The 16,927-nt window shown below is 36.8% G+C and overlaps 1 protein-coding gene across 1 annotated transcript in view; it reads right to left on the minus strand.

Moving 5' to 3' along the window:
- The window catches only part of CCDC7 (coiled-coil domain containing 7), a 65,963-nt gene that overhangs the window by 48,196 nt on the left and 840 nt on the right, over nt 1-16,927 (minus strand). The window contains exons 2-5 of the mRNA XM_023511475.1: nt 14,837-14,929; nt 8,485-8,568; nt 3,929-3,949; nt 3,579-3,611 (exon numbers count right to left, since the gene is read on the minus strand). Coding sequence (XP_023367243.1) covers nt 3,579-3,611; nt 3,929-3,949; nt 8,485-8,568; nt 14,837-14,929 — 231 coding nt within the window. The remainder of the gene's footprint in view (nt 1-3,578; nt 3,612-3,928; nt 3,950-8,484; nt 8,569-14,836; nt 14,930-16,927) is intronic.

The following is a 16,927-nucleotide window of genomic DNA, read 5'->3' on the forward strand; positions in this document are numbered from 1 at the left end:
AGGCTATTAAAGCAGTAGATACCTAACCCACACATACACACACCCCAAAATTCTAATTCACTAATGTGCATTTATAATATGTAGCTTGGGTGAAATTTAATGTTCCATCAACTACAACTACAACTACACTTTAAGAAACGCTCTTTGAAAGGCAGAAGATAATAATTACAAACACTTGGGCAATATTCTGCTACACCAAATTAAGAAACTATTCAAGAGAAGCAATTATAGGTTTAAATACTGAAAACTTTGTAATTCCAGATCAGAAATATAGTTGTGTAGTGAAGATTCATCCTGTGGATTATGAAGGCATAAATTGGGTTTTCAGGCATATGTTGAAGATGATGGTAACTGGCACTAAACGTGTAAACAATAGATAAAGTGAAAAGTGGACACATGTGACAGCTTCTTAGGAAGTGAAATCAAAAGGATGGATTGAGTATTAGAAATAGATCAAAGTGAGTTGTCAAGGATTGTTACCACATTTCTGGTTCACCCAATTTGATAAATAGAAAACAAGGAATGTATAGAATAAAATCTTGAGGCACTCTAACATTTATTAGTGGGGTGAAAGGATAACTGAAAAGGAGACAAAGAGGTGGAACAGTAGCCAGGAGTGAGTGTAAACTCACAGAATCCAAAGGAACAGTCACTGCCTTCAAAAACCAGGGAGTGCTCAATAATGTTAACTATGGCTGAGACAAAGAAAAATGTCTGTTGAAATTAACAACATACAAATTATTGGGCACCAAGAATGTTTTCGTGGATATGGAGACAGAATTTAGTCTGAGTAGGTTGAGAACTGCTTGGGAAGTAAGACATGATGTATACTAAATTAATATAAACTTGGCTGTGAACCTGTAACGTACGCTCCACAGCCAAGCTCTTAATGTTTTATGGAAAATCCATAAACAACTCGTATTGTTTACCTCATACTCCTAGTTGGCTCTTACAAGGAAGGAATGCCTATATTAACCTCTTCACTAGGTTTAACCACTTCACAGTTTATCAATTGAATAACACTTTAAAAAAAAAAAAAAGCAAACTGGTTTAGTTGTTCAAGATCATCTGCAGTATTTTTCTCTCTGCTCACAGATAAATATTTTTGGATGTATTCCCTGTATTCCCAATTATTTGACAATAATTTAGGGACTATTTTCCTACTGAGTAAATTTGCATACAAAATAATATTTTTTGAGACAAAGTCTCACTCTGTTGCCCCAGGCTAGAGTGCCCTATAAGCCTAGCTCATAGGCAACCTCAAATTCCCGGGTTCAAGCAATCCTCCCACCTCAGCCTCTCAAGTTAGCTAGGATTACAGGCATCTGCCACAATGCCCAGCTAATTTTTCTATTTTTAGTAGAGATGGAGTCTTGCTCTTGCTCAGGCTGGTCTCAAACTCTTGAGCTCAAGGGATCCTCCTGCCTTGGCCTCCCAAAGTGCTAGGATTATAGGCATGAGCCACCGTGCCAGGCCCAAAAGAATTTTTAAGAACTGGTTAATGAAGGGTAGAGAAATAGGTCTGTAACTGGAGGACATGGTGGCATCAAATGAGAGATAGACGAGCACATTTAGAAACTAAAAGAAAGGATACAACTGAATGAGAGATTGAATCTACAAAACAGAAAACTAATCAAAGTTCTTGAGATGGGATCCAAAACAGAAATGAAGGAAATTAGCCTTCTGTATGAGAAGGAACAATATCTCTGCTTTAATATGAGAAAAGGAAGAACAAATGAGTATAGACATAAATATTTTGTTGGGTAGCAGGAAGTGAAGGAGTCCTAACCAATGACTCATATTTGGAGTATCCCAAGTGATTATTTCAGAGTGAAATAGGACAGAGGGAGTAAATTTTAGATGGTGGCTGGCAAAAGTTGAAATTCCTTTCAGAATGGAATTCCATTCCTGACAATGGAATTGCCAGGCAGCATTTGAACAAATTGCGTCTAACCCATTGTGTTATTTTCTTCAGCAGTGTTTCACAGCTAAGCCATAGGACCAGAGAAGGTAAATAATTGTATTTATTTGAGGTTATATTTTATATACAAGACTGGCGTGATGAAAGAAGAAAGGGATAGGGCGGCACCTGTGGTTCAAGGAGTAGGGTGCAAGCCCATATGCCAGAGGTGGCAGGTTCAAACCCAGCCCCGGCCAAAAACTGCAAAAAAAAAAAAAAAAAAAGAAAGAAAGAAAGGGATGAGGGACATTAGGAAGTTAGAAAATTCACTATGATGAAGTGCATAGTCTCCAAGCTAAATAGAAGGATTAACCAAAAAATGGCAAGAAGGTAGAGGGAATGACTGGACTGGAGCTCTTGCTGACATCAAAGAGAGCTGTTTAAAGTAATAATTGGAAAGACAGCAATTTATAGTTCAAGAATAAGTTGTCTGAATTGGGGATTTCTTTTAAAAAAAATATATAAAGCAATTTGGTTAATAAGAAGGTCCAGAGTGTGACTGGAAGTGAAGACTCCAGGGTAAAAAAGGACACTAGATCTTTAGAAATGAGGATGTCAAGGTACTGAGAGGCCAGGATTTTGGATAGGTCATGTGCATTGACAAGACAGGGTGTAAAAAGAAAACAGTAAGGCAATTCATGAATAAAACAGAATAAAAGCAAGTTGACAGATTAAAGTAATAAGGCAGAAGACAAGTTGAATTTCCCAAGTTTCAAATAAATATATAGTTTACAAAAGGGTAGAAGAAGAGTGGAATTCATCCCAATCCTACTTCTCTGGAAAGATGAAGACCACGATGCCCTTGCTAGAGAGGATCCATGAACACTTTTCCTATGTCAGTTATGTCTAGCCTAAAGCAGAGAGTGTACCTACCATGAAAGTCTTCTATTCTGAGGCCAGAGGTAAAATAATGAGAAAGTGCTAGGATATAGCTTTGGTTTCTACCTTTAATTTTACATCTCAAATAAATCAGCCTCTTTTCTTTGAAAAATCCTTGGCTTTAAGAGTTTTTAATTGGACTGAACCATGAGCAAGATCAAAGGAGAAATGAGACAATTCTGTATATCACTAAAGCTACCCTGGAAATCATTCTGCCATACTAAGAGCACATAAAAAGTCTTTTCCAGAATAAAATAAAAAGTCTATAAGGATAGAGGCCAGTAGTTCTTAAACTGGTGGTAAAGTACCTAAAAATCAAAAGTACAAAAGAATATCATTAAAAGAACATATGAGAGAAAATCTATATATAATTTTATGTCTACATATATATTTTACACGATATTCAAATACAGCAGATAGTTTTTAATGAATAAACTCTCTGGTCACTTATGCTTTTATATAAATTAAGAAAAATAATAAATTAGTTTCCATTATTGAATTTTAGGAGAAAGAATGTACCATTCAAACTTAAAGTATACCAGATACAAGTATATGCAAGAATATACATATAGTGTGTAAATTGCAGAGAAACATTTTATTCAATCTACTTATTCCTTCTCTATCTAAATCAAAAGATTACTTTATAACCAACAGTTATTCAAAAAATGTTAATTTATCATACTTGAAATTGGTTTTCAAATGAGTTAAAATATTAACAATTAAGAAATGTTATACTTACCTCCTCCATTTGATTGACCTGCCACTGAAACCACTTTAAAAAAACAAAAAAGGAACAAAAAAATAGTTAATGACAAGTTAAATTTCAGCAGTGAAATAACTGTATACATATATGTTTCTCTGTGGCTGTGAATCTTCATCTATTAGAAATTAGTTCTTGACCAAAATATCACTTAGGATTCAGAATGGGACTAAGGTAACATATAACTGAATAGAAACTTTTTAAATATATACATAGGTGGAATAGTTTGGAAGTTTTTTATTTCCTCAAAACTTAGAAACTTCTTCTTCATTTACATGTATTCCTATATTAAGTTTTAATAGGTTCAAGCTATAATATATTGAACATACCTTAAAAAGAGATTCCAAAATCTGAAAAATAAAGTTTTAATTAATATATTTAAAATAGAACAATGTATGTGATATAATATTTAGATCAATTATTTTGTAATTTTCAATCAAAAAGTATATTAATTATTAAAATATAACTATAAATCTATAGTCCAAAATCATTCATGCTTTTATATTTAGAGGTAGTGTTTTTATTCATTTTGCATAGACAATTTAATTCTAGAATAAAAAATAGTTTTCTGGGCCAGGTGTGGTGTCTCACAGATATAAACCTAGCCCTCTGGGAGGCTGAGGGGGGAGGATCACTTGACCTCAAGAGGTCCAGACCAGCCTGAGCAAGACTGAGACCCTGTCTCCACTAAAAATAGAAAAAATTAGCCAGGTGTCATGGCTGGCACCCATAGTCCCAGCTACTTGAGAAGCTGAGACAAAAGGATCACTTGAGCCAGGAGTTTGAGGTGGCTGTGAGCTAGGCTCACACCACAGCACTCCAGCCTGGGGCAACAGAGTGAGACTCTGTCTCAATAAAAATAAATAAGTAAAAATAATTTTCTACCTTATAAATCTATATATATTAAGAGAATCCCAAGTAATTCACATAAAACATTTCAAATATCTTCTCAAAATAGATAAAGAATAAAACTTAAATTCAAAAAAAAATTCACCACAATCAAGTGGGTTTCAAACCACAGGTGCAAGAATGGTTTGACATATGCAAATCAATAAATGTGATTCACTACATAAACAGAATTAAAAACAAAAATCATAGATCATCTCAACAGATTCAGAAAAGTATTCAATAAAATTCAGCACTACTTCTGAATAAAAATCCTTAACAAATTAAGCATAGAAGAAACATATTTCAAAATAATAAAAGTCATATGTGATAAATCTATAGCCAACATCATATTAAATGGGATAAAGTTGAAAGCATGGAAAGAATGCCCACTATCACCACTTATATTCAAAATAGTACTGGATGTTCTATGACATACTCTCTCCAGCTCAGGAAAAAGAATGTCAAACTATCCTGGTGTTCAAATGATTATGATCTTATATGTAGAAAATCCTATAAACTGCTCCAAAAGACTTCTACAATAAACAAACAAATTCAGTAAATTCTCAGGTTACAATATTAGTGTTCACAAATCGGTAACATTTCTATACGCTAATAACAGCCACCCTGAGAATCAAAGTAAGAACTCAATCCCATTAACTGCAAAAACAATAAAATACTTAGGAATACACTTAAACAAGAAGGTGAAATATCTCTACAAGGGAAACTACAAAACATTGATGAAAGTAATGCTACCTAACACATAGAAATGGGAAAATATCCCATGCTCATGGATCAGAACAATCAATAGTATTAAAATGAAATTTACAGTTTCAATGCAATTCCGATCAAAATACCAAAGTACCACAGAATTAGAAAAAAATTCTACATTTAATATGGAATTTTAAAAAGATCCCAAATGGCCAAAGCAATCCTCAACAAAATGACAAATCTGGACACATCACATTACCTGACTTCAAATTATACTAAAAGGCTACCATAACCAAAACAGCATGGTACTGGTAGGAAAGACCAGTGGAACAGAAGAGAGAACCCAGAAATAAAACCATATACCTATAACAATTGATCTTTAATAAAACACAAAAAAAAAAATCCTGGAGAAAGGATGGCCTATTCAATAAATTGTGCTAGAAAAACTAAAAAGCCACATGCAGAAGAATTAAAGCAAATCTTTATCTCTTACTACATACAAAAATTAATTCAAGGTAAACTAAAGTCATTTTTAAATGTAAGACCAAAAAAAACATAAAAATTCTAGAAGAAAACTTAGGAAAAACTCTCCTGAACATTGGTCTAGGTAATAAATTTATGACTAAGACCCCCCCAAAGAAAATACAACAAAACCAAAATTAAATAAATGGGGTGTAATTAAACTAAAAACCTTCTGCACAGAAAAGGAAATAACCAACAGAGTAAATAGACAACTTTCAGAATGGGGGAAAATATTTACAAAAAGAAACTCGTCTGATAGGATTAATATCCAAAAACACAAGGAACTCTAACAACTCAGCAGTTAAGAAAAAAACAATTGATTTTTAAATGGGCAAATGACCTAAACAGGTACTTCTCTAAAGAAAGACATAAAAATGGCCAAGTATGTGAAAAAAATCCTCAACGTCACTCACCACCAGGGAAATGTAAATCAAAACTACAATGAGATATCATCTTGCCCCAGTTAGAATGCCTACTATCAAAAAGATGAAAAAAAATAAATAAATATTGGCAAAGAAGTAGAGAGAAGGGAACTCTCATACATTGTTGGTGGAGATGAAAACTAGTACAGCCAATATGTAAAACAGCATGGAGGTTCCTCAAGAAACTACACATAGAACTACCATATGATCCAGCAATCCCATACTGAGTATATGTATATCCAAAGGAAAGAAAATCAATGTCTAAAAGACTCATGTACCCTCATATGTTCACTGCAACACTATTCACAATAGCCAAGACATGGAATCAACCTAAGTGTCCATCAGCAGATGAATGAGGCAAGATACCCTGGCTCCTGCTTTGTGATCCCAGCACTTTAGGAGGCCAAGGTGGAAGAATCACTTGAAGCCATGAGTTCATGACCAGCCTAGGCAACAGGCAACACAGCAGATTCTATTTGTCTCTATACAAAAAAAAAAAAAGAAAGAAAGAAAAGTTTTCAAGAATTAGCCAAGCATGGTGGTGTACACCTGTACTCCTAGCTACTTGGGAGGCTGCGTGGAAGGATCACTCCAACTCAGGCATTTGAGATTACAGTGAGCTACAGCTGTGTCACTGGGAGGCAGAACAAGACCCTGTCTCTAAAACAATAAAAATAAATTTAAAAAGAAAAGATGAATATATAAAGATGGCATATATAGAAAATGCCACAAAAAGGTGTGAAATTCTGTTATCTGTGGCAACATGGACAGGCCTAGAGGATATAATACTGAGGAAAATAAGCCAGGAAAACAAAGATAAATATTACAAGTTCTCACTCATATGTGGGAGCTCAAGAAAAGTTGATCTCATAGAAGTACAAAGTGGGGCTCGGCGCCTATAGCTCAACCGGCTAAGGCGCCAGCCACGTACACCTAAGGTGGCGGGTTCGAATCCCCAGCCCGATCCCGCCAAACAACAATGACGGCTGCAACCAAAAAAAAATGGCCGGGCGTTGTGGCGGGCGCCTGTGGTCCCAGCTACTTGGGAGGCGGAGGCAGGAGACTCGCTTGAGCCCAGGAGTTGGAGGTTGCTGTGAGCTGTAATGCCACGGCACTCTACCCAGGGGAATAGCTTGAGGCTCTGTCTCAAAAAAAAAAAAAAAAAAAGAAGTACAAAGTGGAATAGCGATTGTTAAGGAATAATAAGGGTAGGGGTAAAGGGGGATAGAGAGAAGTTGGTTAAAGAATACAAAATTGCAACTAGACAAGAGGAGTAAGTGATAGTGTTCTATAGCACTATATGGTGACTGTAGTTACAGTCAACAATGATTACATATTTTTAAATAGCTGGATTAGAGCATTTTCAGAAATGATTTTAGAAAAAGAAATGATACATGTTTTGGGTGATGGATACACTAATTACTCTGATTTGACCACTGTACACTGTATCGAAATATCATCAGGTATTCCACAAATACATTATGTGTCAATTTAAAAAAATAATATTGCCAAAAACAAGAAATTAAGTATATTTCACTATATGAAAGAAACAGACAATGTAGACAACTGTATATACACGTATATACATATTTTTTTTTTATTTTGGGATTTTTGGTTTGGGGGGGGGGTTTTGAGACAGAGAGTCTCACATTGTTGCCCTCAGTAGAGTTCCATGGCTCATAGCTCACAGCAACCTCAAACTCTTGGGCTCAAGTAATCCTCTTGTCTCAGCCTCCCAAGTAGCTGGGACTACAGGGGCCCACCAAAACGCCCCGGTATTTTTAGAGACAGGATCTTGCTCTTGCTCAAGCTGGTCTCCAACCCCTTGGCTCAGAAGACCCACCCGCCTCAGCCTCTCAAAGTGCTAGGAGTACAGACTATAGCCACCGCCCCCAGTCAATTCTACATATTTTTATCTCTTACTCATGGATAATTGATAAGGTCTGTGATGCTAAACCTAATTGTATAATCATTCACTTAATATTAACGGCCAAGCTCTCTCCCTTTGTTGCTCATTGCCTCCCAGTCAATATTTATTAACTACCTTGTAACTACTTACCTACTCTGAATGAGAGGATTTTGCAGGCTCATTAAACCCCATACAACTACCGAAGAATCAGCTCAAAGTTTGTGTCTTACTAGTAGTGGGTCAATGGCATAATCTATGATTTGGAGCAAAATAAATACCCTTGCTGATGAAAAAAGAATAAATAAAAATAAATGATGCTTCCCAAAGCCGTGCACTGAATCTAGGCTAATATTGCTAACTGGATACCACATTCAAGTTTCAACAACCAATACATGTTTTAATATTTTATACTTGGCAGTTTATTTAGAATACCTACTGTATCTTCTTCCTTAACTGCTGCTTCAAGCTGTTCTGCCAAATGTGAACAACTCGTCAAGAACGAACTCAAATCATCCCCAACCTTTCAAAAATAACAAAACAAAAAGTTACTTTTCAGTGCTCATATGCATTTCTATTTTTAGTACATTTAACTCCTTTAATCTTAAATATTTTAATTTTGTATAACTGATGTCCCTTCAAACATAGAAAGCAATAAGCCAGACTTTAAATGCTATACTAACAAATGCTCCCAAAGAAAACACAGGGAAGAAAGCACATTCTAGGTGATAGAGAGGTTCGTCCCTCCAAATCTTCCGTTGCAATTCCATCTCCAAAGTTGGGGCTCAATGAGAGGTGTTTGACTCTTGGAGGTGGATCCCTCCTGAATGGCCGGTTGCTACCCCTCAGGTAATGAGTTCTATGCATTCCTGTGAGATCTGATTGTTAAAACAGAACCTGATCCCTCCTCCCCTCTCTTCTGCTCCCTCGCTTGCCAAGTGACACACCTGCTTCCCCTTTGCTTTCTACCTTAATTGGAAGCTCTCTGAAGTCCTCTCTAGAAGCAGATGCTGGTGCCAGACTTCTTATAAAACCACCATAGCTATGAGCCAAAAAAGCCTCTTTCCTTTATAAATGACCAAATCTTGGGCATTCGTTTATAACAATGAAAAAAACAGATTACGACACCATGCTTCAAATGCTACACAAATTCTCCCAGAGAAAAATATGGAACAAAGCACATTTCAAGGAGTGGGCCATTAATGATACAGACCCAGCTACATCTCTCCTCTCAGGGTCCTCTACATAGTTCCAGAAAATCGACTCTTACACTCTTGAAATTTCCAAGTGCCCCCTCCCAAAAAAAAGTAACACTGTATGTCCTAAAAATGTTTATTTATGTTTAAAAACAAAAAAAGCATTCTAACTACAACTACTAATTATACTTGCCAAGAGTTATAGTCTTTTCACCTAATAGACAAGAGAAAACTTTGAAGAAATAGTTACAGGTTACAATGTCACAATAACCTAATCTCTTCTAGAAGAGTGCTTATTTGTAAATCAGAGGATTGATCCATGAGAAACAAATATTAGGTAGTCTTTCTTTCTTTTTTTTTTTTTTTTTCTGAGACAGAGCCTCACGCTGTCACCCTGGGTAGAGTCCTGTAGCATCATAGCTCACAGCAACCTCCAACTCCTGGGCTCAAGCAATTCTTCTGCCTCTGCCTCCCAAGTAGCTGGGACTACAGGTACCTGCCACATCACCCAGCTATTTTTTGGTTGCAGCCGTCATTGTTGCTTGGTGGGCCCAGGCTGGATTCAAACCTGCCAGCTCAGGTGTATGTGGCTGGCGCCCTAGCCACTTGAGCCCCAGGTGCTGAGCCAATACTAGGTAGTTTATATGTAGTTAATGATTCTCATAGAATGATACTCTATGAAGACTATGTTCTTTAAGTTAAAATTTTAAACATATTCATTGGCTCACATACTCTTTGTCATGGTAAAGACCTATAATTATATAGAAGAGGGGGGAAAAAAACTGAAATGATTATCCAAGAGAGTGGGAAATGAATAGACTAAGGTTATTAATCACAAATATAAAGTGAGATCATTAGCATTCTTGGGGATTTTCTTCTACCTACATTCAGATGTCAAGGAATTAGAGAAAATAGAGATCAATTTGACAAGGTATGCAACTTAACCAAGTAAGAGCAATAAAGCAGTACATGGGTTTAAAGGGAGTTAAGTACATGTACCAGGGAATGATATTAATAGGGGACCGTGCTATGTAGGCTGGGTGAGTACATATACAAGGAGAATCTGGGACGCTAAAAAGGAGTAGCACCAAAAGACCATAGGTCCCAGTGAAATTAAAGAATTTTTGGAGCAAGGACATGAGACAGACTGAGTTAGAAAGATAAGAGGTAGTGCCCAGAGAACAGAATTGTTGAAATTCAAATTATGAAACAGCTATCCTGTTATTACAGGAACTAGAGGATATTGACCTTGTCAATTAGCGGTTGAGGAGCAATTAAAAAACATGATTGTCAAAGGAAAAAAAAAATCAGTGAACTAAAACACTAGATTATTTGGAAAGCTCTTCTGCATAGATATTGTAAGTATCAGGGATTACAACAACAGTCGTGCTGTGAAGGAAGTGAAATATAATACAGACTACTAGCCTACCATACACTGAGTCTTCCTTTCTTCTTTACTGACAGGACCTCAACTTGGTTAGGGATGGGAATATACACAGCTAACAACAACAATAATAATAAACTTCCCAGCCCTGTCTATCAATAAGGGTAATCATGTGTCCCCATCAGGCCAATGAGACAAAAAGAAATTGTCTCATTTTATTGCCCTTGGTAGAGTGTCAAGGCATCACACAGCTCACAGTAACCTCCAACTCCTGGGCTTAGGCGATTCTCTTTCCTCAGCCTCCTGAATAGCTGGGACTACAGGCACCTGCCACAACACTGGGCTATTTTTTTCTTGCAGTTTGGCTGGGGCCAGGTTTGAACCCGCTACCCTCTGTCTGTGGGGCTAATCCCCTACTCACTGAGCCACAGGCGCCACCCTCAGAGACAGTTTAACAGCATATGAGACATTACAGAATACGTTGGTGAACATGAAAATAAGATAGTACATGTTGTCCATATTGTCCAAATTGAAGCACAGAAAGGGAAAACACCCAAATAAATGAGCAGCGCAAGTGTAACGTCTTACATAGTATCAAGCAGTGTGATACATGTGTAAGTAGAGTCCCATAAATGCAGAAGGGAAGTAGTAAAATATCTAAAGAAATAATACATTTTCCAAATTTGGTAAAAAAACATCAAACTCTTGACTCAGCTCGGTGGCCCCCACACAGAACAATACATAGAAAACCTCATCGACAGGTGTCTTCTCAAGCTGCTAAAAATGAAAAGAGAAAATCTTAAAAGCAGCCAGAGTAAAAAAGGGAAACAATGATGTAGCAACAATAGCATACAAATATAAGTAGGGGTTAATAGAACTAAACTGCTATAAAGTTCTTATCCAAAAAAATCGATAAATTTAAGATACATATTTGAAGGGGGTTGGGGGCACCAGAAGAGGGGGTCTTGGTGTGAGGAATGAAGAGGCTTGACACAGAGTCCATGCCTGGGGACTGAGGAACTCTGGGAGGAGCGCTCCCGAGTAAAGCTCAGGTCTGAATTTATTATCATAAAACAGGAAGAAGTAGACAAAAGCTGCTTGTCCAACATGAGCACCGACTAGGGAGGAGATGGAGAAGGTCAGATAGACTGCCTCTGCCTTTGTTTTGCAAAACCTCAGACCTTGAGCACAACCTCTGTCTCCAGCACCAGGAGATCTTGGGAATCTAGAGAATCTTTGCCATAATTATTATTGCTGCACCTCACACATACATTTTCTCTTCTGATCTCCTGCATGTACACAACTCACATGCCATTCTCATGATTCTCTGGGTCTCTCAAGCAGGAAGTGAGTCTTATGCTAAAGATCAGGGCAAATTTCCCCTACATATTGAATCCACAGGACAAGCACAAAAAAAGCATCATTACAAAACCAAAACAGAAATGAAATACTAAAAAAAGACATACAATTAACTCAAAATAAGACATAAAAGAAAGAGTAAAGGAACAAAGACTATATGGCACTAAAAAGGAGCAAATGGAGAGTAGATTTAATTTACATTAGTTTGTCAACATTTTATTACAATAATCATATGGCATGACATTTAACTGTATTAATGAATTGTAAGTGAGCTAACTATAGCAATTAAAAGATAGAGATTGCCAAGGCTGGATAAAAAAGACTCAACTGTACATTGTTTCAGAGAAATACACAATAAATACACAGTTATAGTTTGAAATTACAACTGTGAAAGATATTACATGCAATGAGTAGTCAAAAGAAAGATATCCGGAAAAATATACTTTAGAACATAAAATTGTATCAAATAATTAGGGACTTCCAGTTCTGGAACTGGAACTGATGAACTGACCCCGTTCCTCTAATCCTCCCTCCTACAACTAAAATACCCTAAATATACAAACACAGGAAAATACTGCAAGAGAGAAAGAAGGCAGCAGGAATCTCAGTACCTGATGAAAACACGTCACTGAGTTAGTTGCGTCTTCTTTTTACCAGCATATATTGGATGGGGCACTGGAAGAGTATGCAACCTCAAACTGCCAATAAGCACAAACAAAAAAAGCCCGAAGAAAAGCCAAAGGACTGTGCAAAGGTGTCTCTAACATGCACATAATCTTTTTGGCAACACCTATCCAACTTGAGCCAAATACCAAGAAACAAATTTTTTCCTGAATATTTCTTTTCTTTTTTCTTTTTTTTTTTTCCAGAGACAGAGCCTCAAGCTGTCACCCTGGGTAGAGTGCCGTGGCATCTCAGCTCACAGCAACCTCCAACTCCTAGGCTCAAGCCAGTCTCCTGCTTCAGCATCCCAAGTAGCTGGGACCACAGGCTCCCGCCACAACACCCAGCTATTTTTTTGGTTGCAGCCGTCATTGTTGTTTGGTGGGCCTGGGCTGGATTCGAACCCGTCACCTTAGGTGTATGTGGCTGGCGCCTTAGCCACTTGAGCCACAGGCACCGAGCTGAATATTTCTTTTCATTTTTTTTTTAATTTCAGAAGATTAGGGGGAGTATATGTTTTGTTTACATACTTTGTTTTTGTAAAGATTGAGTCAAAGTTTTAAGTGTGCCCTTCACCCAAATAGTGTACACTGTACCCAGCAGGGGTGAATTTACCCATCCCTTCCTCCCTTCTCCCCCCAGCTCCATTTTCATTGAGATTTACTTCCCTATGTTTACTTAAGTGTTAATCAATTAGGTCCAACTTGGCATTGAGTTTGTTTGTTTCTCCATTCTTGTGACGAACAAGAAACTTAGAAGAACAAGAAAAATTCTCTGCCACAACCTCATAAATGTCAGCAGAACCAAAGAATAATATGGCAGTGAAATTTGCCCTCTATCTCTCTCACCAGGGTGGTATGTGTCAGCAGAGCTCAGTAGAGAGCAAACTTCCACCACCTACCTGGCAATACTAAGTAGCATTCTGATTCCCCCGCCAAGGGGATATTAGTGGTGCCAAACAGAGAACTGCACTTCTACCCTTGTCTGAAAGCAACTGTCAGAATGAGGCAAAGGTATCTGTTCTTACCACTCTTGCTCAATATAATAGTTGAAACTACTCCCAGCATAATAAGTCAAAAGAAGGAAATAAAAAGCAGGTAGATTGGGTAAGAAGAAATAAAACTATCCTTATTTATAGATGATATGATTTTCTATGTTAAAAATCCCAAGGAATTGGGGTGGCACCTGTGGCTCAAAAGGGTAGGGTGCTGGCCCCATATGCTGGAGGTGGCAGGTTCAAGCCCAGCCCCAGCCAAAAAAAAATCCCAAGGAATCTACAGAAAAACTCCTAAATTGAAAAAATATATTGAACAAGGTCATAAGATAAAAGATCAACACACAAAAATCATATTTCTCTACTAGTTACAAATGTGGAAATTGAAATTTAAAGCATAATTCTATTAATTTCAAAAACTTCAATCACTCCAAAAACATGAGATATCAATGTACACATCTAACTAATCATAATGAAAAACTTTAAATGCTAATTAAATAAATGGAGAGACAGGTTCATTGACTGATTTAACATAGGTGTTTCATTACATGGAGCTAAACTCAATCCCTAACTAAGAAAACTAGTTATATAATAAAAATAATAATAATCTGTGTGTAAAGTATATTAAAGTATGATTATTAATACATAAAAATAACTCATTAATAGATTGAAGAAGAACCATATAATTATTTTAAGGGTTGCATTACTTCAATATACACAACAGACAAATTTGTTAACCACATTTATTCTTTAGAGGTTTTCTTTATTTAGTAAGCTAGAAATAGAATTCTTTCATGACATGGTATACCTATATATCTCAAACCAACAGATAAGCTTATGCTAAAAAATTAACAGGAGAAGAAGCATTATTATTAAAAGCAGACCCAAGATACAAATATGCCTTAATTAAAACTTAAGAGAACGGTGGCGCCTGTGGCTCAAAGGAGTAGGGCGCTGGCCCCATATGCCAGAGGTGGCAGATTCAAACCCAGCCCTGGCCAAAAACTGCAAAAAAAAAAAAAACCTTAAGAGAAGTATTAGCAGAAGATGGAAAAATAAGTACAGTCCTTTTAAGTTTTCCAAGAGGGTCATTTTAATGAAGGAAAAATTGATTCTGAGAATATACATAGATTCCAAAAGAAAATTTTGCTCTTTTCAGTGTTAATTTATCTACCTTTGGGTTATCTATACTTACAGATAAACACAAGTCTTCCTGATCAGACCTCACAAATGCTTTTGGTATGCTTTGAATGTCAGCTCCATAGGCATCTTCCAAAGTAGCAACAATCTATTGAAAAGGTCAAAGCAAATTCAGTACTCCTGTAGATTAAAATTAATTTTATGAAATGTAAAATATACTTAAGCAATCATGCCAAAAGCTTTTTAGCAGCAAGATGTATTTCTGCCTGGGCCACAAACTTAAATTTTCTATCCCATAGCTCATGAGGAAAAGGCAATAGTCCTTTACCCTACTACTTAGCAACAGAGAGACTCTCTCTGACTTTATCATTTCTGTGTTAATAGTACCTAAAAGACAGAGGATCTGTCTTGGAATGATTCAAGCACTAAGTAGAGTTTTCTTCAAAGTCTGACTGCCTTAACATTTTCCTCTGAAGAGAGGAGGGAAAATAAAAAGATGGAGACCAGAAACCAATCAATTTTTAAAGGAAATTCTCGAAGCAAACTCCTCTAACTTTGAACAAAACTGTATTTTGGAAATTAGAAAAACTATATATTCTTTTTGTTATTTGCATTCTTCCTCATTGTTCTCACTTGATATATGGTACCTTCACAATTAAATCCTGGACCACTGTGGGAAAAGAAACAGAAACGGGATTTTTTTTCCACACTCAGAGCTAAAGTTTCTGATGCACAGAAAAGCAGGCATAAGATTTAGAAAGGACTATCCATAGAAAGGCCTACTTGCAAGATTGGCCTTAACCTCACATCTGAGAACTTGGATTTCAGGAGGTTTCCCACTAATAAGAGCAGCTCCTTGTCCCTAAACTGTTTCTACAAACAATGTGATTCATCCTGAACACCTGATTTCCTTGTGAGGGTTGGGTATTTTGGAACAGGCAAGGTAGAGTGTGCCCAGGTGACCAACCCTCAGTAAAGCCCTGAACACAGAGTCATTTTCCTTGATAGACATTTCCCATGTGTTGTCACAATTCATTGCTAGAGGAATTAAGCATGTTAATGTTTAATGTTTAATGTGACCCTAAAGGGAGAAGATTCTTATAAGCTTAGACCTGATTTCCTCCAGATTCCACTTCATGGGCCTAATATAATAAATCTTACACATAAGTATGACTATATTCTTAGTCCTGTGAGTTCTCCTAACAAACCACCAAACCGAATTGAAAACCAAGAGTTGAACCCAGACACTGATCTTTGATAAGCCTATCAAAAATATAAATTGGGGGAAAGATTCCCTATTTAACAAATGATGCTGGGTGAACTGACTGGTGTCTTGTAGAAGACTAAAACTAGAACCACACCTTTTGCCTCTAATAAAAATTGACTCTCACTGGATAAAAGATTAAACTTAAGACATGAAACTATAAAAATTCTTGGAGAGAGTGCAGGGCAAACACTTGAAAGAATACTTTATGATAAGGACCCGCCAGGCAATTGAAGCAACATCAAAAATACATGATTGGGATCTGCTCAAACTAAAAATCTTCTGCACTGCCAAGAACACAGTAAGTAAAGCAAGTAGACAGCCCTCAGAATGGGAGAGGATATTTGCAGGTTATGTTTCTGACATAGGTCTGATAACCAGAATCCATAGAGAACTCAAACTTATCAATGAGAAAAGAACAAGTGATCCCATTTCATTGTGGGCAAGAGATTTGAATAGAAGCTTCTCTGAAGAAGACAGGCGTATAGTCTACAGACACATGAAAAAATGCTCATCATCTTTAGTCATCAGAGAGATGCAAATCAAAACCACTTTGAGATATCATCTAACTCCAGTAAGAGTAGCCCATATAACAAAATCCCAAAACTGCAGACATTGGCGTGGATGTAGAGAAAAGGGAACACTTCTGCACTGCTGGTAGGAATGCATGTTAATACATCCCTTTTGGAAAGAAGTCTGGAGAACACTCAGGGATCTAAAAGTAGACCTGCCATTTGATCCTGCAATTCCTCTACTAAGTGTATATCCAAAAGACCAAAACTCACTTTGTAACAAAGATATTTGCACCAGATTGTTCATTGCAGCTCAGTTCATAATTGCCAAGTCATGGAAGAAGCCCAAGTGCCCATCAACCCATGAATG

The sequence above is a fragment of the Otolemur garnettii genome, unplaced genomic scaffold (assembly GCF_000181295.1).
Source record: "Otolemur garnettii isolate 467f Iridium unplaced genomic scaffold, OtoGar3 scaffold00019, whole genome shotgun sequence".
In the NCBI taxonomy this organism is placed as follows: domain Eukaryota; kingdom Metazoa; phylum Chordata; class Mammalia; order Primates; family Galagidae; genus Otolemur; species Otolemur garnettii.